Raw genomic sequence first — 27,168 nt, 5'->3', positions numbered from 1 at the left:
GGTGGAGCCTGGGGGTATATACTAATTGGATCAGACTGAGAACTTGTGGACACGTCGTGGTAGTGACTTGTCATTCCACAAGGTAGCCACGCCCTAAACCATGCCCTGCCTTATTGTCTATTTAACTCTAAATGGGACTATGATTTACTGAATGATCGTCATGCTTTATTGAAGAAGACTTGAAATGTGAATTGTGACCGGAAACTGTTCACCGAGTTAATAAATCTACACTAATAAAGTGTGAAGTAGGGTCATGGAATTGGACATCTTTTTGACACAAGTGGAGTTGCCCCCTGCTGGTCATTAGAAATAATACAGGCATTATCCTCACTTTTCAGACTGGGAAGCTCTGTCCATATTTTATCAAATCTGTGGCCTAACTGCACTTTGAAAAGAAGTTGAATAAGAATAAAATCAAATAAAATAGAAAAAAATGTGGCTTGTAATGAAAGCCAAGGATTGGATCTGGTATGTAAATAAGGCCTTGAAGAGTCATGCATTTAAATTGTGTTTTGGACTCCAAATCATACACCCTGGATTACATGTTTTCCTGCTTAGTCACATCTTGAAGGAATGTCAAATGCTACAAGTTTAAGGAAAATGTTGCAGATGATGGAAAATGATACTTGCACTTTTTATGATCCATGGTCAAAGCTGCTCTTACAATCTTGCTGTTGCTCTCATTTGTTCATTTAATCTTTGCTTACTTGTAATGTGTTACACATGAATATGCATGACTAATAAAATCTATCAAATAAACTGATGAAAATGATAAAATGCTCTGCAACTGAGGCCAAAAGATTGAGATACGTTGCACTGGGGATTTGTTGCACTGAAAGAGGTTTGTGGCCAGCAGACAATGTCACCATACCTCAAAACGAAAAGTGGCTACAATACAAACCACATTGATTCCTTGATTACGCCTGTGTGTGCTCCCATGGAAGACCAAAGGCACAACTGTGGCTGGAGATATGGAAAAACAGATGAAGTAGATTATAGAGTACTGCACTCATATCACCCAAATCACTGAGAATATGAATGGGCCAATATGTTCCACTTGCAATGAGGCCCTGACTGTATCTTCCATTGATGGCACCGTAACAATGCTTTGCTTGAATAAAGTATCATAAAATTTGGTCGATGAGTAATTTTGGTAGATAGCCTGCACTGACCTGATTCGTCTCTGTGGCCAGGAGCTTTCAAACATTCCCTCCATTCTGTTGCCAGTATTTTAGCTGACAGTTACAGTGGAAAAGGTAGGAGCAGTAGCAGCGGTAGCTCACTGTTTTCCATGTTCATCACCTCCCACAGTGTATGGATTGGGTGGTTTCCAACTTGGTGGTTTTGGGTTACAGTCACCTCCAGCTGGACAGAGCGTTATTTCCACGGTGCTGGGAAGCTGCGGTGCCTATGCGTCCCTCCGCAAGCTTTTGCAACACGCCAATCAAAAGCAAGATCAGTCTTAAAGGCAGCACTGGGGTGGAAAAGTAGTGGAAAAAGGGTTTTTATAGGTTTATTGTTCTTTGAGCATTGGATAATTCAGTAAGTCTGTTATTTTTGCCTATATTTGTTTTTATTTTGGGAAATTGGCACTATTAAAAATATGTCAAAAACGTCAACTATGTTCACAACCCCTTCGTTAACATTGTCTGTGTGCCATTTGGTGCTGAACAGTGATCAAGCTTTTTTGGCTGAAAAAAATCATTAGTGCATGTTGCTGAAAACAATGCCGATGAGAGTCAACCAAAACAATCAGCTTAAAGATGCTAAAAGGGGAACTGCAGAATTGGCTTATAATTCTCTGTGGGTTCATCACTTCTAAAACAACACCTTTCATACATAAATAATCGTGTGCTCCATTGTTAATGTAGAAATACTGATTGTCAATGTTTAAAGAAATTCATTTATAACTGTATTTCAACCCATCAGCTATTGTAACTTCTAAATTCTGCTCTTGATAAAAGCGGCTGGCACCAACCAGAAGCCTTTTTTCTAGGTCCAACATCTGGCTGTCAAAGAATGCCAAATCCTGGCTATAAAGGAAAGGAAGCTGCTAGGTGGACCTGCAATAACATAAAAGACCATTATGAACATATTTGAGTGAAGTTGATCCATTGCCTTTTCCAGCGGAGCTACTGAGACTTCTTTGAGTAAGACTCAAACACAGAGGTGGCAGAGCAGCTGGGTTTACATGTGTAGTAATGGCTGTCTTTTAGTCTCCGATGCGTAATGCCATAATATGTCAGTGATGCTGCAGATCAGTGGAGCCCCGATTGCTGAAATAAAAGTGCTTAGTGTTTGACTACATATGATTGAGGTTGGAGGGGATGGGTGTATGCTCATGTATACACGTGCATGCTTGCTGCCTGTGCACCAGCGTAAAGCCGATAGGGAGAGCAGCATGTCTGGAATCATTTAAACAGAGTGAGAACACATTCCTGCATGTGGAATCATTCCTCCCAATAGGAGTGTCATTGTTTCCAAAGACAGCTTTGCTTTCACCATGATTCAGGTAGCATTTTCCCCCTTACACTTCTTATTTTTCCTGTCAGCTATACAGATCTTTACAAATATGTTGGGAGTGAATCCAGGAAGAAGTTGTGGCTGTTTTGATCTAAGAATTTTGATTTCAATGACCCAGTTTGGGGAACCTGAGACAGAAATACAACAATGTGTTAATTTCTTTTGTACATCATTGATACATGTTTTCAAATACATTTTGTGAAGAGCATGCAGAGTGAGGGACATACAGGAAAAAGAGTAACAGCACTGTAATTAATGGAGAAGGCACAAACAGATCCATCTGAAGTTATCTGAAGAACAAGGCTGCTTTTTTAATTGTCAACAAATCCTATAAAAGCACCCAAACCAAAAAATGTGTTGTGCAATATCTGACTGTGACACTCAAACACTCTGGTCCCTATTACATTTTTGAAAACATAATTTCATCCCTTTTTATCCAAGACTCTGTAATTTCTTAAAACAGCTGCTTAACAGCTGAGTAAGTACAGTGTTGAATTTGTTGGGGACTATTTTCAGCTGAGGATTAATACACGTTCAGTGCTCCCGGACTATTTACAGCAGCAGCAGAACGGTGCATGTAGAGAATGACTCAAAATAAACTAAAGCACCTATGTTTATCAGAATGAATAAACATGTCAGCCAGTGCAACAGCGTGGCTCAGTGGCACAGAGGATTAAGAGATATCAATCTTTTTCCACACAGATCAATGCTTTTAGGATCAACTTATTGTTGGTTTTATTCATGATGTGTTGTCAATAATAGAAGCTAGAGAATATTACATATCCTTCATTTCAGTAAGAGTTCTTGGTCATTCATTTTTAACATCTATAAAACTGACATTTTCATTTAATATCGCATGCCAATGCTTCATAATGTGCTGAATCAAAATCACAGAATATTATCATCGTATTGTTACAGTTGACTGCCCAATGAAGCCAAGAGCAGTGACCCAAGCTTGCTTCACCACTTACTTCTATTCTGACACAGGAGCAGACAGCCCATCCTCATCAGGAAAACTATACCCTGTACGTAGACTGACTGTGAAAGGAGCTTATTCAGCCCATATTACACATCTCTTTTTAGATGGTGACCTCTAGTGGCCATAGTAATGACTACAGCAGCAAAAGAGGGAAAAGCCTGCACAGGGAGGTGGTCAGGGGATGAACGGTCGGTTTAAACAAGCTCAGGACTTTCACCCAAGAGACCACTGTGTTATTTTAACTTACTAATGAAGTAAAATCATGTCATGTACATAATTAAGTTACATAGTTAACTTGATTATTTGAACCCAAACCACTTTGTTTTCCTAAACCTTACCAAGTAATTTTAGTCCCCAAACCTAACCAAACTGCGAGCGTACGTCAAAGGTCTGGTATACAGCAATATTCATATTGTTTTAGGAAAAGTGATGTATGTCGTTTTTCACTGGCAGTCGACCTATTCAGTTGTTTAGGTTTGAGGATGTATTGGGAGCAGACTGTACTTACTGTATACTCGGAACGAACCCTTTTTAAAAGCTAAATCTTATTTATTACAAGACATGTTTGTAAATTTATAGGAATTGTTTCCATTCGTGGGCCAGATGAAGATGATGCTGAACTGCTTTTAAGACACCACAGTGTGCATGAGCTTGTCCTCCTTGAACCCCATGATGGTCTATCATGTGCAATCATTGAGCGCCATGATTTTAACCAATAAAAGGTTTTGAAAAAATCTGACTTTAATTTAAAACCCTGAAATAAATTCTCTTGAAACTCAAAGCTACTTTGAAGCCTGAAAACCTGATGCACCGCTTTGTGGCCCGGTGTCTGAGAGCTGTAGTACCCGGGCAGTGACTCATGCCAGTCAAATGTATGGCTCTCCTTGTGGTGGCACGGGCGGCCAGCCACATAGTTCCCTGTGGTGAAGGCCACTGCAGAGAGCAGCACTGGAATAGACGTTTATTACTGGCCACCAAGTCAAGCCCTGCTCAGCAAATTGATACCTTGGAACAAATATAACATAGAAAATCACATATACGCATAAACTGTGAAGTGTATGCACACCCATGCACGACTACTCTCGTGGAGGGAGATGGACACACACAACACAGACATACGCACACACACTTAAAGTTAAAGGCTATACTTTGACAGTTCCTGTTTAGGTGTAAGTGGGTGAGAAATGTGGGCACATTGTTCCGTCTCTAAGAAAAGCTGCAGTAGTTCACTGAGGAGAGGAGCCCAAAATAACACTTGAGATTGAGGGTTGGATAAGGAAAGGGTCCTTCGCACACAAAACAAAAGGGACAGAAGTGATATGTGTGTGAAGGAATCTTCTGCTTTCATATGAAATATGACATGATTCATCCTGGAAAAACTTTGTTTGTTAGCGAGAAGAAGAAATTCCAGAGTTTCATAGAAAGCGCACACTCCTGTGACAAACGTGACAAGTGGCCCCCGTCAGCCAGCGATCATCTCAGTGTAATTGAAACCATGATGTCACATCAATGCCTTATAGCTGCTGCTGTGCAACAGAAACCACTGTTACCCACATTTGCCAATACTGGGTGGTTTTGTCAGACAAGCTCCAGATATGTGCTACGCTAATGGTCTGGGCTTAGGTTTGGCTCCAGACGTTTGGCCGAAGCTCGATCACACTCAATAAAGAAGCAAATACAACTGACTGACAGACCACTTTTATTGCACCACTCAGTACTTCACACAACGTGCAAGTCCTGATAAGTTGAATCTGATCTGATTTGTGATAGGGAATTTTGTGCAACACATCCCTGAAAACGACCTTGACTGTAAACGCTGCCCGATGATTTGACTCATAAAAATGTTTCAGTAAAGTTATTTGAGTTTTGGCTTGAGGCAGTATAGTGTTGATGAGGTTTTAACACAGCCAGCATCATTTATTTTTAGTGTCTTTGCTGAGAGGACTGCAGTAGTAAGTAAAGTATGTAGAGTTTTAAATATGAAACGTTACTTAAAGTGTCAACAGCAAAGTGTAAAACTCATTACACAGACAGAGTGTGCCCTCTTGGGTTATGTTTCTATACAATATTACATTTTTGGCTATTCATTACTGGTACATTTAGAGCATTGTAATGGAGATCAGGAGTCCTATTACATTAAATGGTTCATTGTAAGTTCCAGATTGGGGGGGACTGCCCATCCTTTCTTGGGTAAAAGAATCTTCATAAGTTGCTTAGTATTTGTGAAGCATTTTAAATTTCATCTTTAAGTTAACAGCTAACTTAACAACTAATTGGGAAAATAGCAGAACTCACCTCTTCCTGGTTCCCCCTCAGCAAAAGACAAAACACCTGCTCAAGAGCTCCAGGATTAAACCATTCAGAGGAGGGAGGGGGAGTAGAGATGGAAACAAAACTGATTTATGAGATTAGTTGGGTGGTATGTGTTTTTAGTTAAGTGATAGGATTCATATTTATGTATATGAGCATTAATATTTGTATTTTTCAGTTGTATGGTTGTTGTTATTTTGTAAATATTTATTATTCTTACGTTGTGGTCCCACCTGTCTGGTTTGCTTCACCTAATTACCTGCAGCAGGGAGGGGCATTTAAAGCAGTTAGTCGCTTTCGCTGGTTATTGGTGTGTTGGTGTAACGTGGCAGACGTAAGTCAATAAATGCCAAAGGGGTGTGTTGCATTTTACCTCTGTGTGTCATGTTTCTCTGTCAGAAGACATAAAGCCACCCTCTGTCCATCCGACAGGTGTTGTGTTTGAGAAATTGGGGGTATTAAAGGATTTTAATGTAGTAGTACATATTGTGTTTTGAAGGGTGATTGACACTAAACACATCACACCACAAATGAGACTAGAAGGCCCTGCAGTTGTATAGATTTTCAGAAAGCCGTAGATCATTTTTATAAACCTAATCTGATCATTTGTACATGAAATATGAATCTACGGATCAAAAGCACAATATTTGTCCCTGAATAGTGGAGCAGAGGTGTATAGCAGCCCAAAATTTAAGTAGGCTACATCTAAATTGTACTTAGGTATAATAATTGAGGAAATGTGCTTAGTTATCTTCCACCTCTGGAGGACTGTAAGCATGCAATCATTATTGCTGTATTTCAGATTTCAAGCCAGCCAAGCAAAATGAAATTGAAAGTGAAATTGAAACTAAGAGAAAGAGAGAGAAACTGAGTGAGCTCAGGCAAAAGCTCTCCCCTCTGTAAACTTTAAAAGTCAATAAACTTGCTGCCCACTTCCAGGCTGCATTGATGGAGTCACTGGGCACAAGATTACTTACTTTTCCTCCTCCTGCTTGACGAGGTGAGCTTAATTCGGAACGAAGGGGTTTTTCTAATTGTCGGTTTGTTTGCTGAGCAATTTGGCTTTCATTCAGCTAATCCTTAGAGGAGACCCCAAGTGCTGCAAATGCACTCACAGGGCAAAAGCAGGGTGTTTATGATGTGTGATGGTCCTCTGCGATTGTGGTGTGTTTAGGGATGGGCAGATAATGGACAGAAAATAGACGCCCGGGGACAGGTTGGACGGGGTGAATCTCATTCAGCTGCAAACTCTCACAACTGTGGAGGTTTTAATTTGATTTGGCTGGAAGTGGATTTTTCCAGAATGCCTCGTGGAAGTCCTCCAAAATTAACTTCCTGGATATTCTACAGGGCCTCTATGTCTACATCCATTCTCATACCCAAATGGTGCTCTGGCCAACTTTAGGGTGGTGGTGTGTATTCGTCGGGGTGGAAATCCATATTGAGAAATAAGAAACAGCAGTGAGACAGTTGAAGAAGCTACAAGCAAGAAAAACAGTGAGAGGTTGCTTTTTTTTTCTGTTGCAATAATCAGATATGAAAATTAGATGGCAGTATCAGGGTTAGACAAACAGTGGGAGTGAGAAAAACATGAAGTGATTGTGTATTGTGGCAGTGATTGGGAAGCTGGGTGACGGGAACCCCCCAAGCTGTCAAAAGATCAACGAGTTTTGCGTGATGATTCAGAGAAGGGGGAAGCAGTGTAACTTAGTTTCAAGATGTGCTTATTTTTTTCTCTATCCTTTACTTTGGTTAATTACTAAATATTTTTACTTCTTCAGGACCTTGTTCTTTAAGCGTGGTTTATAATCCAGACAAACTTTTTATTCTAGTTTAGTTCTGTTCGGAGCAACTGGATGAAGTTAACTTGAGTAACAGTGTGCTCTTATTTTGAAATAAAGTCAAAATGAGTAGATAGTTGAAACCATGATCAACATTCATATTATTAGCTGACTGCTGATCAGCCTGTTGGAAACCCTCCCAGCACGCACTGGAGCAATAGATTCATGGACATAAGTCTAATTGTATGTGTGTTCCTGCATTGTCACTGGTGTCAGTTTTGTTCTACATTGTGCCACAGTTTCTATACTTTCACCAGTGTTAGACTACAAGTGATGGGTTTGGTGCACTTAATCATTTCATGTTATTCAGTGAATTTGAATGACAAATTCCCTTTAACTGTCAATTTAAAACCCTTGTATTTTGGCTGCATTGGTCTTTTAGTTGAGTTAAGGTCTTTTTTCTCACAATATCTCAAACTAAATTTGGATTGATTCTGTTTTGGTGTCCAAACTCTTCTTACGCAGTATATCTTAATCATGTGTAAATATGAATGACTGGAGTTGTTTGTATCTGAAAATTAGTTCACATGGCGTTCACAACAAAGGTTTTGGCTAAATAACTCTTTCAACAATGATTTTAAACCATCTTTCAAAAAATGCGATCATGTCTAATCATTTCTAATGTGGATAATGCAGGTGTCCTCATACGGAGGTCATACACTTTATATACAGTAAAAACCATTTCAAGAGATGCTCTAAAACAGTGATTCTCAGCGATCAGTCTGAGCAGTCGTCTACCGGGCTGCAAAGATGTTATTTGACAAGAACCTATCATCCATCGTTCCCAGCCGCCTCCCTCCTGTCAGCGCCATGAAGGCTGGATGATTAGAAATGATGGTGAGTTTAAATACACATTCAGTTGAGTGTCCTGCCATGTTTTTTGCTTGGCATCCAAACTGAGTATCCACCCTCTGACTGTCAGTGAAAACCTTACCGCCCCTCCCAAACACAAACTGTCAGGACTAGAAAAATGACTAGATGGCAATCACTGATATCATCACTGAGTTCATGTGTTTTATTGTGTGGTGAATTTCATCTCTCCTTACTGACACAATTATCATGAGGTGAGAGTCTCTAAACACAAAGCTAACAAATGAAATAACTTACTTTTGAGGTAGAATTGAATGACTTAACATATACTTTATTTTATCAATGTATTTTTTATTTAAACAACTTTATCCTCTCAAGAATGTGTTCTTCTTTTTGTTACATCACTGTGATGTTTGTACAGAAGGATGTATGTTCAGAAAGTGTTTTCACGTGCTGAAGGGGGAAAGTTTCCTTTCGTAAAGCAAGAAGGAACAGTGGTACTGTGTACGTTTTTCTCATGAAAAACTAGGTTAAACGTCTTACAATATGGAAAAGAGATGTGCTTTATTACTCCACCCCCTTGTCTCTCCCTCTTCTGCTTTCTCTCTCTGTGTCTCTGAGAAAGAGCACATTGTTTCTTGATTAAAACACCATGTGTTTGGAGTACACAGGACTGAAGGAGGTGCAATGTAGGAAAGATTAGCTGATGATGTCCTCCACATAGGGCATAAATTAGGAGCTACATGTATTTACACTTCCCGTGTGAAGTAAAGTATGAGTTAGCAATATTCACTTTTGAATCTGAATGCTCAGTTTTTGTGGGATCCAAGATGTAAAATAATCACTAACTGCACTTACTGACCTGCCCTGTTTCTACATGTGGAAATTCTTGTGAAAAAAAGCAAATCGCTAAAGAATGGATGTAATCCACATGTAAAAATGTCATATTCTTATGGAATATTCTTATACTTCTTATCATTCATATGTGAAAACAGCCAAATTATGTAAAAGCCCAATTCACACATGATGTTAGTTTCCTTGCACGTTTCAAATTTAAGTTCACGTTCATGTGAAAAGAACCAATCTCATGTGCAAATGGTCGATAACATTGAATTCACATGTGAAACAGCTATTTGTGATTTCATATGCCATGTTTTGTTTCTACATGTGGAAATGTGAATGTGTGTAACATGAACAGAATTTTCACATTAACGTTACCTACTGACCTACCTTGTTTCCATATGTGGTGATAAATGTGGACGTAATTTGCTCATAAAAATGTCACATGTGAAAATGCCCAGTTCACATGTGACATTATTTTCTTTTGTTAAAATGTATTTCCAGCCAGTCCTCATCAGAAAAACGACCATATAGGTTGACTATGCAGGCATCTTATTATGACCCATATTTACAATTCTTGTGAGGGTGCGACCTCTAGTGGTCGAGGTCATCATTGTGGCTGCAAAGAAGGAAGTGCGGAGAAGTAGCATAAAGAGGCACACCCCATTTTGAGAGGAGGGTTAAACAATCAGGACTGTCTTTCAGACGATTGCTGGTCATGTGCAGCGTGAAACCACAGATAAGTTATGGAGCAGGACAAAATGAATACTACTGAGAATCCAACAGAGGCTCTATCCTTGCTGAGCCAGCTACTGACTTGGCAAATTATAAATAAATAAATGAATTAAAAGCCTTCACAAGAGACATTCTAGTTACCAGCTGAGGAAAGCTAATGTCCAGCCGAGGCAGCAGCTGAGTTACCACCATAGTCAAATGAATAGTCGGATCCTCATTTCCCACTGCTGAACTACTCTCAGTTAGCAGCTCTGGCTTATCATTGGCCGAATCAGTAACTGGCTTTGGCAAGGATTTAGCCTCTGCGTCTGCCAGCTTCTCAGTAGTATTAATTTTGTCTTTTATCCTGCTCCATAATAAGTAACATCACTTAAATAACGTCGGCACTTCTTTAACTGAAGTTACAGAAGAAACGTAGTGATTTTAACCCAAACTACAAAGTTCACCGAAACCTAACCAAGTAGTTTTAGTGCCATAACCTAACCAAACTGCAACAGTATAATGAAGGTCCTCTTGCTGTTTTATGCTGTAAAGCTCATGGTGTTTTGGAGATGGTGTTATGTGTCATTTTGGGAGTCGCACACAATCAACCTTTTCAGTCAGTTTGATATGAGGATCTGTTGTTTATTTCACATGTGAAAATATTCAATTCACATTTGAATTGCAATTTTCACGTGTGACATTTTCTTAAGGCCCGTCCAGCACATATGTTCGTGTGTGTCTATGCCAGCGCCTTGCTCAGAGGTAGTTCCTGGCTACCGTTATGGCAGCGAGTACAGAGAAGCAGCCAGTTGAAGACAGGAACTTGGAGAGATCTGGCAAATCCTGGACTGCACAGTTTACGACCGAAAGCAAATAAAGTCTGCAGAGAACAAGCAACGGGTGCTCGGCACGTTTATACAAAAGCTCATTAGTGTGAGATCAGGTCAAGGTTTACAGCCAGCCTCTTCCCTCTTGGTGCCAACTATACAACCTGTGATTATTCCTTCTTTAAGTACAAGCCTGAGACCTACAGCACTGCGTCTTCGCCTTTAAAGACTTGTTGCTATTTTTTGTCTTGAGGGAGAGGAGCACTTTAAGAGATGATTTCAGTGCTGTGATGCTACCTCCTGTACCACAGACAGACATCTGTCCCGCACATTTACTGCAGTTTAGCGCGGATGTTGATCATCTGGTGAGCGTTTTGGGGTGGCTGGCTTTGTTTCCAGTTAAATAAATTTCCATTAAGCAAAATATTTGATTCTCAAACAGCAGTGGTCCCTCACGCTCACTTTCTGTTTAGTGAACTCTGTCCGAATTACAGATGTAAGACAAACTAGAGATAAGCAGCAGAGTGAGACTGATGGGATATCGTGAGGCGGGACATAAAAGTGAGGCTGATATTGTGTTATTTGACAGATGCCTGCCTGCTCTACCCCATCACCAAGCCTCTTTTCATGTTCCTCCCTTCTCACTTTGGAGGAGAAGAGGGCTGCAAGACAAAGGAAGCTCTCTGTATCTCAAAGTCAGGAGGGATATCATGGAACAGGCTGACAGTGAGTCAGGTGTGGGAGAGAGTCAAGGGGATTACAGCTGCTCTCTCAAAATCCACAGACTTTTAGCAAAACTGATATATCCTAACTTGCATTCATATGGAATTCATTCTGTGGTTTCCTTTCTTACATGATATATAAATAGTTCATACAATCAATAATGTACTTTCATCATAACTCAGCGATTGCATTTCTTAGAAAATATCAGGAAGTACTAGTGGAAGGAAGGAAATCATCAGAAGGTGGATTCAAGTCTTTCCCAAAGGCCGTACAACTGAGAACTCTGCACCCTTCAATTCTCTGTTATTGTAGTATAAAAGGTAACAAATGTCTAAGGAGGAGAAACTACAAACATTTCAGAAGTACAGGGGAGCTCGGGAATTTTCCTCACAGTAAAACTGTTGCTCAGCTCATGACCATGAAAGCAAAGCTCTCATTTCCCGCTGACTACTGTGAAAGAGGATCATAAAATTGACTCCATCTGTAATTTTATGGTGAGCTCTCCAGTCACCAGCAGCACAACGGCATTCCTTCTATCAAGTTCTTTTAAAATTTCACTTGGAGGCATGTATTGCGTAGTAAGATTTGGGGATAAATTGTGCTTTGTGTCTCTTTTGATGTCTTAAATCAGGCACGTTTGGCCGTTTTCAAAAGTGAAGAGAGACTGCATGCAGAATCACGGCATGACTTGGATCTGAACATGCATTATCAGCGCTTTTTGTATCCTTTCATAATAATATCATTAATGTTAACGAGAAATTGATTAGTTGATTTACAGACAAGTCAAAATTTTATGCAATTTTACTAATTGATTCATTCTTTTACAAATGAGGATTGTTCATTTGTCATGGGGAGTGCTAGATTTTTCATAATTTTGAGAAACGACAAACTTATAACAGCTGGGGGTGGGCTGTTTAAAAGATGTGGGTGCTTACCAGGGTGGTAATATAGGAAATGTATGGTAAGGTCCATGTTATAAGTCCTCGGCTTATACTGGAGATTGAAAATCAGCATTTCTCTGTCTCTGCTGCTTTACCATCTGTCTCTCACAGGTGCGGCAAGCACTAACTTTCCAGAGTAGCCTACAAACAATATTATTAGATAAACAGTATGTCACATTCAAACACACATAGATGTTTGATCAGTCGTTGTGATGAGCCGACAGAGTTATCAGCAGATGTGATTCTTGGGTTCAGCACCTGTAGCTTTACTGTTTTGGTTCACCGTAACTTCTCATTATCCTTGTTTTCAACTACAGGAAGAAGCTGATTACAGCGACAAGCTCTAATAAAAACAAATCTTACAGTTCACAGCACCAAATGGCAGACAGACAAAGTTAGTGACTTTAGCGTTGATCAAAGTGGAGTGTTTTGCCTCTAAAGAGCCAGCTGTTTCCTTCAGGAGTCGACGGAGCGCAAAACAGACCTTAAGTGAGCGTGAATATTGGACTTGTGTTCATCAGCTGGACACAAACACAACTCCAGATGAATGTCGGTCTATTTCGTGATGTGAAAAAAGGTGAGATACTATAAAATTGTACAGTACAGTACGACAGCTAGTTTCTGACGACCCCATACTGTATGTTTAAAAATGCCAGTTGATGCAGCTGTGAGTTCTTTGTCAGACTTTAGATTCCAGCATCTCCAAAGTGAGTCTTTGCTTCTTTTCTTACTTTCATATATATATGAGTTGGACAACACCTTGGGCAGGGGCGTAACCAAGGGGGTGGCTTAGGGTGGCGAAAAATCTGATTGGCTTCCCCAGGTTCCGCCCCATTTTTCCTAAACTATGATATTTGCCTGGTCAGAACTCAACTATAATTTGAACCGACTGTTTTGATTTTCCTTTGTAAAATATTTTGAAACTTTATGAGCGGTTTGAAAAACCAGCAAAAGAGCCGACACGTTTAACTGTTTAAACAATAGCTTAATGGCATTTTTATGTTGCATATTACTTTGATTTGAGAGAGAGATTTGTGTTGTAGATTTGAAGTTTTGCACATTTTTGTCACTACAATAATGTGCTGGTACCTACACTGTGAGTGAATGTTTGAATGTTCATTGTTTTCTTTTGTGTGTTGCCACTTTCGAGGTACAATTTCTTTTTGTGGATTTAGTGTGGAAGCTTTATATTAAGGTGAATCTCTGTTGTGTTGTGGTTTGTGGGTCTATTTATCTTTAAAACACAGTGATGTAAGAAACTCTAAGATATTGCAATCAAAGTAGAACAGAGTAGTGGAGACAGAAATGGTAAAATAACTGTATTGTGACTCTTTGAACTTTTTTTTTTGAACTTTGGCTGATTTTATATACAGTATATATATAAAAACATAAACATCTATCAATATCAATAATGTTTTTTATTCCAGACTACTGTTGTCCTGCTTACAGTTGTGAGACTGACATGAATACTTTGTGAAACACTGTAATGTATATGGTCAACATTACTGTCTACATGTGTTCCTTTAATGTCTCAATGTGAGAAGCATGTGTCTCTACAAGAAGCCTGGATGGAGAGCATGTGTGTGTGAGAGAGCGTCTGATTCCATGACTTGTCTAAAAACGTAAAGGTGTTCGAGTTCATGTCTGCAAATGTGCACGCATGTGTGTGTGTGTGTGTGTGCACGTACATTTGTGTCTGGCTGTGTGTGTGTGTGTGTGTGTGTGTGTGTGTGCGTGTGTGTGTGTGTGTGTGTGTGTGTGTATTAGCAAGTTTCAGAGCGTGAACCTCTCCTGGGGGACTTCCGCTGCTGCTGTTATTCTTTGCAGTGAGATGGAAAGCTTTTCCCAACATCTGCACAACATATCATCATGGCAAAAAAAAAGAAAAAAGAGAGAGAGGAGGATACTGGGCCGAAACTTTCCTTTGGAAGAGCTGGGGATTTGACTTTATAGGGCTTTTTCCTCTCTGATATGCTCGGCTTAGTTGATGCAACCTGAAAAGTTCCCAAAATACGAATCATTTAGTGACAATTTCAGAACCGTAAAGGGAAAAATGTGGTTACCCACTTCTCCTCAAGGCAAGAAACACTTGTTAGGGCAGTTGATGGCATTACTGGGATCATTAAAAAGTCATGCAAAGTTAGGGGCAGTAAATTTTTGCAGTACCCAGTGAAGCAACAAATGCTTTACATCAGACGATTATCGGACCATAAATGTGGTTAGTTTTTATTTGACACCTCTTCATCCGATGCAAAGTGGATTTTTATGTTTCCCAAACCAGTGAGTGATGCAGCTTTGTGTTAAATACAAACCTACTTTTACAATAGTATGACTACTTGAACTCTGCACACTGTTTCATTGCTTTTATCCAGAATGCCATGTGCAACAGCTCTTAAACCGGAGCTGTCTGGCTTAGAGAGCAACCTGAGGTGTAGGAAGATGAGGTACATACAGCTTCTTATCCTTCCATCAGCTGCCTCTTTTTTTCCTTTATGGTTTTTACTCCCCCTTCTCTTTTTCCACTCACTCCCTCTGTGTTTTTCCTCATTTGCCCTGCACTACAGCAGCGCCCCCCTTTTACCATCTCATGCACTCGCTCTTCTTTTTGTTTCCTCATTTGTCTTCTGCACACCCACCTCCTCTCTCTTCTTCCTTCTCTCTCTTAACCTGCTGACCCCCTTTTCTTTTTATCTCCCTCTTACTCCTCCTCACTTTCTCTTCCCCCTGTCTCCAGTCGACCCTCCCGCCTCCCCCCTCTACGCTGTGACTCCTCCACTTTCCCATGACAGAAGCAGAGGCGGGAATCAAATGACCAACTTCTCTCCTTTCACCTGGTCTCCGAGCTCGAGCTGTGAAAGAAAGCTTTGTCCCCCGAACCCTTCATCGCCTCTGGAGGTATGTCCTGTGTTGTCCATACAGGAAAGGACTTTGGTCTGACTGGAATTTTTGGGGCCCATGGGAAAATGTGAGCGAGTTTTAGGGCCTTAACTCTCCCGCTGACACCTCCCACAGAGCATGATGCGTCATTCAGATGAAAACCTTGTGCCAGTAATTCAAAGTAAACCTTAAAGTGGAAATCTTTTGATAAAAAATGTGAAAACCATAGTGTGTTTCCATCATTATATTTTTCTGCACTTTTTTGAGGGCACTGATAGATGGTCTGGTCAGGAGCTCATTTCTTTGTACTGGTCAATTCTGCTGCTCTGCTTTTCTAATTAAGCCTTCACATACAGCTGATCTTTATAATAAACTCATGGATGAATAATGTGAAGCGTTTTATGTGTTTCCGGAGGATGTTGCTTCATCTGCAACAATGAAATGTAAATGATCATACACTTTTTTGATGCCTGCAGGCTGTATGTCTCGGCTGCTGCTCATCTCTGAGGAATGCATACATATAAACACAATCACAAACAGCAGTGAGACACTTCCAGTAGATCATCTGAGTGTGTTTTCTTGTCAGATTTGCTCACAACTTGTGTAGAGTGCCGGTACCTAGGAAAAAGTCAAGGAATGCCAAAGAGTAAATTGTAAAGGTGCTGATACTGCATACTAGTCCAGCTAGTGAGCTCACATGAATGATCAGCTGTTTCCACTCTGAGAGGAGAAGAAGAAGAAGAAGAAGAAGAAGAAGAAGAAGAAGAAGAAGAAGAAGAAGATTTTTCCTCTGAATTCCTTTTGCAAATTTTCTCTTGAAGATGACCAGGGCAACTGATTATGTTTCTTACTCATTGAGGTTGAATGGCAGTTCAATCAGGAGAGACTCGTAGTTTCTTTAAGTGAACAAGAACATTTATTGCCATGTGTACAAAGAGAATGAGAGAGTCTTTGGTGGCTAGACTCCATCGTGATGAAGAAGATTATAGGGGAAGGTGATGAAGCTGTGCGTACTACAGGAAACCCCCCCGATGGAGCCTAGACACTGGTGGTGGTGATGGAGGAAGGGGGATCCTGGATATCTGATGACAGGGGAGTTGATTTTGGTGAGTAGCTCGAGGAGGATGGGGTGGAGGAGGGTCCCGCAAATGCCTGAAATAATTTAAGTTTGACAGCAGAGACGTGATTGGCTGATAGTGTTCGTGGCAGAATCTGGTTAGTTTATTGGAGGGAGAGTACTTGAAGAAACATCCATGTCTGGTGAATGGAGGGAGCAGGGAGAGAGGTGAATGAAAAGATTGTCTTCCTGATTGGACTTGCGCTGAGCTTCATTTGGCAAACAACTGTCTTTTTTTCTGGGTCCCAATTTATACCTCTTGTACCCTGTTCATTACAGCCAGTTCCTGTTTTGTTTCACTCCCACTAATCTCATAGCATTGTTTTCAGCTGCGTTCAGTGAAAGAGCGCTAAAAACCTGCTGCAACCAACCTGCTCAGCACCAACAGTGGACAGATACAGTTAGCGACTGGCTAGCTGGTGAACTTAGTGGAGCACTTAGCAACCAAAAATCCAAATTTTGCCCTCAGGAGTTGGTCAAGACCAAAACCAGATGAATGATGATGTTGTTTCGTATCTTCTGGAAATGTAAAAAGGCGGCGATGTACGAGCAAGCACACGATATCAACTTAAACGCACATATGAAATTCCAGCCACTAGGGGTCCCTCTGTGAAAGCAAAACGATGGATGTAAGTGGCGTGGGATCATGTAAGTTGCTGTTTTCATTGTTAAGCAACCACCACTGCTGATAAAAATCTGACTTGACAGGTCAATTTTTTAACGTTTTATTCCCGTTATGTTTAGTCTCATTTGCCCACTTCCTTCCTCACTCTCTGACTCTCTCCCAGAGGTTATAGCAACAGGTGACCAGGATACAATGAAGGATTTCTCTGGGTTTGAACATTGTTGGAAACTTTTGGGGTAATGCAGGTGCATCACTCAACAAACTATATGACAAATATCTAGTCATTTTTACATATTTCACTGCATAGATGTTACATATTATATCTTTAAAAAGTAATGACACGCCAATGCTGTGGTTACAACGTTTCTGCTGCCCCCAAGTGGTCAAAAAAAATCTGCTACTGCACATTTGCTATTTTGATCTCTAAAGAGCTTTTCACCCAACTTCAATGGGTAGATAATACCAGAATCAGCCATTTGAAGTCTTGTTTTGAGCAGAGATAGAACACAGCTTTAATTCACCACACACATTAAAAAAAAAATCTGATAATTTGATATTTAATAACAAACTCAGCTATGTGGGTTTAAGCTTTGACTGTTAAAGGTTTGTTTTTGATCCCTCTGAATGTGTGTTGTCTGCTTTTGTCTCGACTATTACTGCGGCTTCAAAGCACACCAGAGAGCAGTGCTCCTACTGTGAACAGGGCATCGCGACCGAAGGACAAAACCTCCACTGTAAAATTAGATCTTTATCCCTTTAGTCCTTATGTGTCAACACGCGCAGTCTGCACCGAGATGAGTTATTAGTGAATGTTTCCACGACAAACGTGCCGGGGCCCCTTCACTTCTACATGCCTGTGACCCACAGACTCACTAGGGGGAGCGACCCAGAACGAAACCCAGTAAGGCAGGTCAGATGTCTGCCTGACACGCTCCCTGCAGGGGGGACGGGTGCAGCAGGAGCTGGGTCAGATAGTAAGCAGTTGGGACATGAGGCATGATGAAGCACACCAGGCCTTATTTACAAAAGCTTTCAATGCACACAAACCTGCAGTCAATGTGGCATTTACTGCCCCTATTTATGCAATGCAGCCGCAGGGACATATGTCGATGTGCTGTTAGTTGCTGAACCCCCTCAATATTGTACAACAATAAAGGCAATAATAATAATACAGCAGAACTGTTTAAAAGAGTTGTGCTTTATAGTGATTTTATCCACATTTCTGTGATAAATCAACAGCTGCTTAATACATTTTATAGTGTGAAATAAGAAATCACATGTACATATCAGTATATAAGCATTATATTAAACTTACTTAAGGGTAAATAAAGGTAATTATATGACATGAGGGTCACACAGAATGATGTACTGTATATACTGTGTATGCTTTAAATGCAGCAGTTTCTCTCAAGAACCATTGGGGGAGCTATTGTTATACGAAAACACATCCCATCACCACCATGCTCAGTTATACAGTAACTCAGACCCCCAGTTATAATGAGACAGTGCCATGTGGTTGCTCCCAGGATAGTCAGTATGACTCCATATTTACACAGAATATGCATGATTTTAACCTCTTGTGTTTTGTTGACATTGACTTTATTCCTCTTTTTTTCTGGAGTCTCAAAGATCTCACTGCTGTATGTGTAAAAAACAATAAATCAATAAATACATTTTTATTTTATTATCTTTCTTTTTTTGCAACAACACCCTTTCTTTATTTATGTGGCATGCACATTTGATTAGGGTGGGGGAAAAAAATCAGCAAGTGAATCAATATAAAGCATCAATATTACACCAAATAAAGAAATATCTAAACTTATGGGTTATAAATGGACACATATCATTTTTTGTTTACCAAAAAGTCAAATAAATATAAACATGCAAATGGATAAACATTAAACTATTATGTTTTGGGTCAGTCAGACCTCAGAGATGATTGTCCTCTTATGGAATAACTGGAATAAAACTCCGCTAAATGAAGTTTGCATTTGGGATTCAGGAAGGGGTAGCACATAAACTCATATAATAACTTATAGAAATGTTGTTTTAATAGATACAAAACAAATGCCTTGTAATAAACCAGGCTCAGGACTCCAAACATAACTGCTGCTTCAGACATTTGCACAGTGTGGCATAAAAGACACTCAAGTAGTGGCAATACCACACAAAAATACAGTACCTACTATAAGTAATCCATAAAAATGTTTTACTTGAGTAAAAGTAGGAAGATTAGCAGCAAAATGTACTTAGTAGCATCAAAAGTAAAAAAAGTACTAATCATGCAAAATAGCACCATTATTTTTTATTATCATTACAAATTTTACTTTGTGGAGCTCATTTTAACAACTGTATTACTTTAAGGTAGTTTAATCTATAATTGTGAAGATTTATTAAATGTTCCAAAAAATAACTTGATTGAAAAATTGAAAATTATAGCAGTCTAATAAAGAAGAAGAGGAAGTAGAATCTTTATTTACAGTATGTCACATATATCATATAATGTACAACATGGTGAAACTGGTACCCATCCCGAGGGAGCAGTGGGACCAACCAAAAGTCAATATATTCCATTATATTTCTCTAAAATGTAGTGAACAGTAGTATAGAAATGGAAATACTAGTACAATACAAGTACCTAAAGAGGAAGACATTTCCTTAGTTAGAGTCCTGTGTAAACTGAGCAGTTAAGTTTTACATTAGTAATTCTCCATACAGAAACATCTTCCTGAAGGTGAATGAAGTCATGCTGAAGACCGACCTTATACTCTACTATAAATTAATCTCCTGTGCTGACACAAGAAACATGACCCTTCACCCACATACAGCAACTGAGTGGTGGGTCACACCTGAAGCCCCTCGTGGGAAAATACTTGTGTTTTGTCATAGCTGGTGTGGTTTGTTTTACATAACAAATCTGACCTCCCACCCTTCTGGCTCGGGTGTAGCTTATCTGTATTGGTTTTAGCTGATGGGAAGCAGATAATAACACCGTGAAGTTACAAGGATGTTTTGTAACTGTTGCACCTGATATTTGTCTTTGATATGGCAACATGAGCAAAGTAAAACTGACCACTGCTACAGTAATTTAATCTGACCTGTCAAGTGCCAATCAATTATTTTCACTAGATTTATAAAGCTGTATGTATGGATGATTTGGTTCTCCCGATCATTGCTCAGGTGCAAGCTTCATTTCTACTCCCACAAGTTCCCATACATTAAAATGGAGACAGTTGAGGTGCACAAAACCAGTCAATGTGTGAAATACCGTATGTCAAATGCATGATTTTTGTGCATATACATGTCATTTAAAACATCTGGCCCCTGGTGTAAGACCTTATATGAAAGTATTGTGAAACCTCAATCTTTTATATTGGCCTAATTTTGTACTAAATATGTTTGATGCTTGAATAAAGGTATTTGTCTTTGCATGACAATACATGAAAGAAATCCAGTTAGAATTCCAGTGCAAACTTCAAATTTCCATACAGAGATTGTAAATTCAGATTCAACATGAATTTGATGTAAGATGAACACTGCTTTTTCCAGCACAGTGCTAACTTCACTGTTGCCAGTGTTATTCAGCTTTAATGGCTAATTGCCAGATTGATCTCAAGGACGGTCGTGCTTACGTGCACACCGTGCTCATCACATAATGACGTCCAATACAGAATTTGCCTGCCCCAGCTTTTTATTTGCTTTGCCCAAAATAGATATTTGTTCCAAATCAAATAAACTCTGGTCGAGTTTAAAATGGCTGTTGCAACATCATGTGGTCACTGAACAGAATGAACAAATACTAAAGCAGGATAAATCTATGTTGTCGTCTTCTGAGCGGTGAGAGCTTAAAAATGCAATTTTGATGTTTTTATATTTGATTCAGTGCAGGATGAATATCATAAATCACATAAGATGGTAATATGGTAATGCTTAAAGCAGGAAAATTGTGTTTTGTGGGCTAGTGTCGCTGCTGAATTCGTGAGGTTACGTGACAAGGCAAATGTGATTCTTCTGAGAGTGAGTTTCAGTTTGTTTTGACCTGCAGAAAGGATAAAATTCAGTGTAACAGATATGTCACTGTCAGAAAATGAATGACGCTTTGGGATCTGAAGCCACTTGTTTTTATATTCAGGTAAAGACATTAAGCACACCTCAGTTTCCAACCCATGTGTGCCTCAAAGCTATTTTTTCCCTCTGCAAGTTTTTTAAACAATGTAGGAGGCCATGAGAAAGAAGCACCTGTTTAACCTCCATGCTGATATTTGCCAGTCTCTCATTGGTCCGAGAGAGAGGGGGAAATGAGTATAAATACTAACCGTGAGGCAGCAGGTAAGTGTGTTTTCTCGCTCATCCAGGGAAAACATGAAGTTGTTCATTCTGGTGGCTTTGTTCGGGCTCAGCCTCGCCCAGCACAACCCCCACACCAAGCACGGCAGGACCGCCATCGTCCACCTGTTTGAGTGGCGCTGGGCAGACATCGCTGCAGAGTGTGAGCGCTTCTTGGCTCCTAATGGCTTTGGTGGAGTTCAGGTATGTATGGCTGAACACAGGGATCAGATAAATATATATCAAAAGGGAACAGGCGATTTCAGCTTTCTTCACATAAAAAATTGTTGTTTATTGTTTTGAATTTCACTGCTAAGTTTTGTTTTATCAGTTGTATGAGGAATGGGTAATTGAAAAAAACAAACTCTTATTTAATGAATTAAAGACAAACTTACCTTTTTAGGAAAATGATGCTCCTCTTTTTAGGTGAAGTTCAATAGTCTCTTTTTATCTGTCTATATTCCTTAAATTTAAATGTGATGGGGTAATCCAGCGATTCAGTTTTGCACAAAACAAAATTGGAGGACTCACAGGAAACATTTTCAAAAGAATGGTAAAAAATCAAGGCATCAGAAACAGAGATATTCAAATTAGTGTGAATTAAGCTACAAAAGACTAGATTTCCCATAGTGCACTTGTACAGAGTGTTTTATTAGCCCTCCGTGGGTTTGTTTCAAACTTTAGAAAGCCACGCATACGCCTCATGAAGATTAAACAGGACTTCATGTAAAAAATTGCCAGAGTGCACCTTTCAAAAAAATACACCTGCACTTGATTTTTGACAACAATTGTCTGTCTGCAAACAATTCCTGCGCTAAAAGTGATTATAACTGTAATGCCTTCCCTCTGTGTTGCTCAGATCTCCCCTCCAAATGAGCACATTGTGCTGAACAATCCCTGGAGACCCTGGTGGCAGAGATACCAGCCAACCGGCTACAACCTGTGCTCCAGATCTGGCAGTGAGAACGAGCTGAGAGACATGATCACCAGATGCAACAACGTCGGGGTAAACCACATCACAACAGTGATTTATTGAAAGACATTTGGAACAATGCTCTTCTACGTATGTCAGCACCTTGTAAATTTACAGCTGTGCACAAGACAACAAATTCTTACCAGATACATCTCTCAACACTTGACACCTAATTTATGATCATCAAACTGTTTTATAACAACAGACACATGGCATTTCAGAACGAAAGACTTTTTTTTTTAACAAAGCACAACCATTTCATGAATTAATGCATCTGTCTTAAAGAATTATCATTCACACTTTAGACATTTAGCAGCTATTTTTTAGTTTACAATGATATGCTTGCTGGACCACCAACATTGCAGTAAACCATTAGTGAGCAGTGAAGCTTTGACATATTCCAGTGACCTGAGGATGAACTGAATGTGTTAAGAAAAGGATCGCAAGTGAGGAGAGATAGCAGGGAGGTGTTGATTAGTTGTCTTGCACCTATACAATCCTGCATCTGCCCCACAGGTCAACATCTACGTGGACGCTGTCATCAACCACATGTGCGGCGCCGGTGGTGGAGAGGGGACACACAATTCATGCGGAAACTGGTTCAGTGCTAGCAAGAAGGACTTCCCCACCATCCCCTACACCCACTGGGACTTCAATGATAACAAGTGCAGGACAGGCAGTGGCAACATTGAGAACTATGGTGATCCCAATCAGGTAATGAATCACATTTCACAGTAGTTCCTCACTCCAGTCAGGCATCCACACAGTGGAAGTCAGAAGCTTCCACATGGACCGATTGTTTGACTTTGAGGATATGGGGAAAAAAAAAAAATCAACTAATAGATGTCACCATGCAACTTCTCAAATTGATTTAGATTTGTTTTGTATTAGAAGTTTTCGTAAATGTTATGTTTAGATACACAAATAAAATACATTTCCAGAAAAGAAGTTTAAACGTTGAATTAGGCCAAATCCCAAATTCTTGGTTTGTTTTGTTGACATCACTCAGAATCAGAAAACATCATGAACAGACATTAGAAAATCTAAATGTTTTTCGTCTATTTTTTAGGAATAAAATGTAGATTAAAAAAAAAAATACATAAGGTAATTAAAGATATCACTTCCCCTGTTGATTACTTACATTAAGATCGCACTTGTAAAAGCAACAGTAAAGACTCAGTTGTGATGTAAATGCTCACTTCTTTCTGCTGCAGGTGCGTGACTGTCGTCTGGTTGGTCTGTTGGACCTCGCCCTGGAGAAAGAATACGTCAGGGGCAAGGTGGTCGGCTTCATGAACAAGCTGATTGACATGGGTGTGGCTGGATTCAGAGTGGATGCCTGCAAGCACATGTGGCCCGGTGATCTGTCTGCTGTGTACGGTCGTCTGCACAACCTCAACACCAAGTGGTTCGGTGGTGGCTCCAGACCCTTCATCTTCCAGGAGGTACATTTGTCAACATGTTATTTTGTTTTTTATTTAAGTTTACGTGATTTCAAGACTGAAATAGTAACATGGGGAAACATATATTATCGTATTGAGTGTGTCTGTCTGATGTGTGTTTTACTGAACCTAAAGGCTGGATGAACTTATCTAGACCTGGTTTGCAGAAAAAACACGCAGCAAGCAAAATAAAAATAAAAAAAAAACTGCTGCCAGTAAAACTAATTTACATTCAGGTTCATGCCCCCAGCTGTAGTCGACAGGGAAACATGTGATTACATGAGTACTAACCGCCCACATAACCAATATTTATGACTGATGGCGCAAAAGGAGCAGCGAGCAGAGCCGTGGGAAAATGAGCACAGAGATCAAGATGACGCACACAGACACATGCACACGGGTAGAAGCTGTTAATATTCAGAAAAAAAAAAAACATTAATGGAGTGGTAGCAGGTGAATACAGTTATCTTGAGGATGTAAAAGCATGAACCAGAAGTAGCTAACACAGGTAAAAAGGTAGGAAGCTGCAAAAACAGCCTGTTAACCTTAAAAATAAGTGTGTTCTGTTTTCACTAACAACATGAATGTTTACTAGCAGAAACATGGTTTTGATTTTTGCTGAATCAAACAAAAAAACAAAAACGGACCCTTTAAATTAACTCTGTCAATCCGCAAATCGCTGACATGGTGCAGTTAATTTAAATCATATGTACTATGAATGGTGTGGATGACGTGAATTATTTCCCTCCAGGTTATTGATCTGGGAGGTGAGCCCATCTCCTCCAGAGAGTATTTCCATCTGGGAAGGGTGACTGAGTTCAAGTATGGTGCCAAACTGGGAAATGTCTTCAGAAAATGGAATGGAGAGAAGCTGTCTTACACCAAGTATGTGTATTTCTGTTAATCTGCCATTTCAAATTGATATTTTTGAACATTTATTTAACCATGAGAGGGCTTCAATTCCATTTGCTGTGTTTGACAAAACCATCATTAATGATCACTGACTAGAACTGGTACATTTTAGAGTTTCTGAATTAAACCCTTTAATATTTGGCTGTTGTAGGAGTGTGCCCCTCATAAGTAAAATTTTATTGTTGTGTGCAGGTCCTGGGGAGAGGGATGGGGTTTCATGCCCAATGGCAACGCTCTCGTCTTCGTTGACAACCACGACAACCAGAGAGGCCACGGTGCCGGTGGTGCTTCCATCGTCACCTTCTGGGACTCCAGGCTCCACAAGATGGCTGTCGCATACATGCTGGCGCACCCTTACGGAGTGACCAGGGTGATGTCTAGCTTCCGCTGGAACCGCCACATCGTCAACGGAAAGGTAGACTCTCGTTTAATCAACAATAATGATAAAATTCAATGTAAGGTGTGAATTTCTAACAGGTATCTTCTGTGAAACTCTGAAACTAGGATCAGAATGACTGGATGGGCCCTCCCAGCCACGGTGATGGATCCACCAAGCCTGTTCCCATCAACCCCGACCAGACTTGTGGAGACGGATGGGTGTGTGAGCACAGATGGCGTCAGATCAAGTGAGTTCTCAGACAGCGAGACAGGAAGCTGGTACACACAGAGCTCATTTTTTTGCCTCTGCTTGGTCACATGGATTTGAAAACGCGGTACATTATATCTTATGATCATATTTTGTCTCGTTTTTCTTTTTAGGAACATGGCCATTTTCCGTAATGTGGTCAACGGACAGCCTCATTCCAACTGGTGGGACAATCAGAGCAACCAGGTCGCCTTCGGACGTGGTAACCGCGGTTTCATCGTCTTCAACAATGACGACTGGTAAGGATTATTAGCTAAGTGCTCTAACTGGTGCTGACAAAATACTAAATCCACTACGCTACGAGGTGTACAAAAAAATTCCAACAAATAATCTAACTCTCCCTCAGTGATATCCTATTGGTTTGAATACATAATACAGCAAAATAAGATCTTTATTCTACAGTTTTGTGACATTCTGGCTGTTTTGATAAAAATATGTACCTTGTCCTCACCTTCAGGGACATGGATGTGACCCTGAACACTGGCATGCCCGGTGGCACCTACTGCGATGTCATTTCTGGCCAGAAGGAAGGAAGCGGGTGCACTGGGAAGCAGATCCATGTTGGCGGTGATGGCCGCGCCAACTTCAGGATCAGCAACAGAGATGAGGACGCCTTCGTCGCTATCCATGCTGAATCCAAGCTGTAAACACAACTCACAACTTAAAATAAATCTTGATGTAGTCATCCAGAAAAACTGACTTGGTTTTTGACTGATACAATTTTAAAAAACACACTGAGTCAATCAGGGGTTAAGAAGTTATGGTAATCTATTTTTCGATCGAGGTTATGCGCTAACTATATGTGGACATTTTGCAACAGTCACTCCCTCCTCTGAATCTGCCATCAATGCATTCTTAGAGAAAAGGATAAAAAAAAAAACCCTGGTTAACTTTGTAGAGGCGTGTTGTCTGCAATCAACTGCTCTCCCCATTCACAGCAGCTGTCATGTGCTAGAGGGGTTGTATCGAATGCAAACTGACGTCAATGCATACCATCAATACTTGCAAACTTAAAGGGTAACATACATGAATCACACAATCTGTCCATCTGTTAGACAAATCTGGCATGAAGAACAATATGATGATACTGTTTGACCACCATCTGTTAAAGAAAAGTGTTTCTCAAGCTTAAGCCACCATTTAAAGCCCCTGCAATGACAACTGCTGTGCTTCCATCTTGAGAGGTTACTCAATATGAAGAAAGGCTAATAGACTGTCAGGAATATTCAACACTGACGGCAGGGTAAAAAGAGTTATAGGATTAATTTCGATAATGACCAGAACAGTAATTTACTTCTCAATTAATAAATTTGAGGTTTAGTCAGTTGAAATGAAAAAATAATGTTTCACTGGAGAGACTTAAATGAGCTGACTGTTGGCTACGTCTGGTTGCTGTTACTGTTGCTGCAACTGCAAAGCTTTCTGTTACACAGCACATATGCGGTTTACAGTCATAAGTAGCCTATGGCAGATTTACCACTTGAAATTCAGTCATTTTTGAAACAAGGGGTCTATGATTTCATCCAGATGTAAACAAAAGCAGCTCTTTGTTTCTACCCCAATGACAGAAGACAACAATTACTAGCAGATTCATGTTTTAGCTGTAACTCTGGCAAGCTAATGCTAAAACTCCTTGAGTTGGTTGAAAACACTGTTAAAGGGACAGCTCAAATAACAAAATCAATAACTTTAATTTAATTCTACAAACTGCAACAAGCCTCAGCAGTAACTTAAATTAC

At 40.0% G+C, this 27,168-nt stretch overlaps 1 protein-coding gene across 1 annotated transcript; it reads left to right on the top strand.

Moving 5' to 3' along the window:
* Nucleotides 1-21,492: 21,492 nt before the first annotated feature.
* LOC311266766 (alpha-amylase-like) lies at nt 21,493-26,095 on the top strand (the record flags this gene model as incomplete). The annotated part of the gene is made up of 9 exons (XM_084369298.1): nt 21,493-21,660; nt 22,316-22,462; nt 22,946-23,143; nt 23,644-23,874; nt 24,623-24,756; nt 24,976-25,198; nt 25,288-25,409; nt 25,543-25,668; nt 25,887-26,095. 9 exons carry the CDS (start codon nt 21,493-21,495, stop codon nt 26,074-26,076), a joined length of 1,539 nt encoding a protein of 512 aa, XP_084225424.1. The 3' UTR covers nt 26,077-26,095.
* Between the last annotated feature and the right edge of the window lie 1,073 nt (nt 26,096-27,168).

This window comes from Pagrus pagrus (assembly GCF_965226575.1).
Source record: "Pagrus pagrus genome assembly, chromosome: 12".
NCBI lineage: Eukaryota > Metazoa > Chordata > Actinopteri > Spariformes > Sparidae > Pagrus > Pagrus pagrus.
Note: the sequence above shows the minus strand (reverse complement) of the source record. Positions and strands in the feature narration are given on the sequence as shown.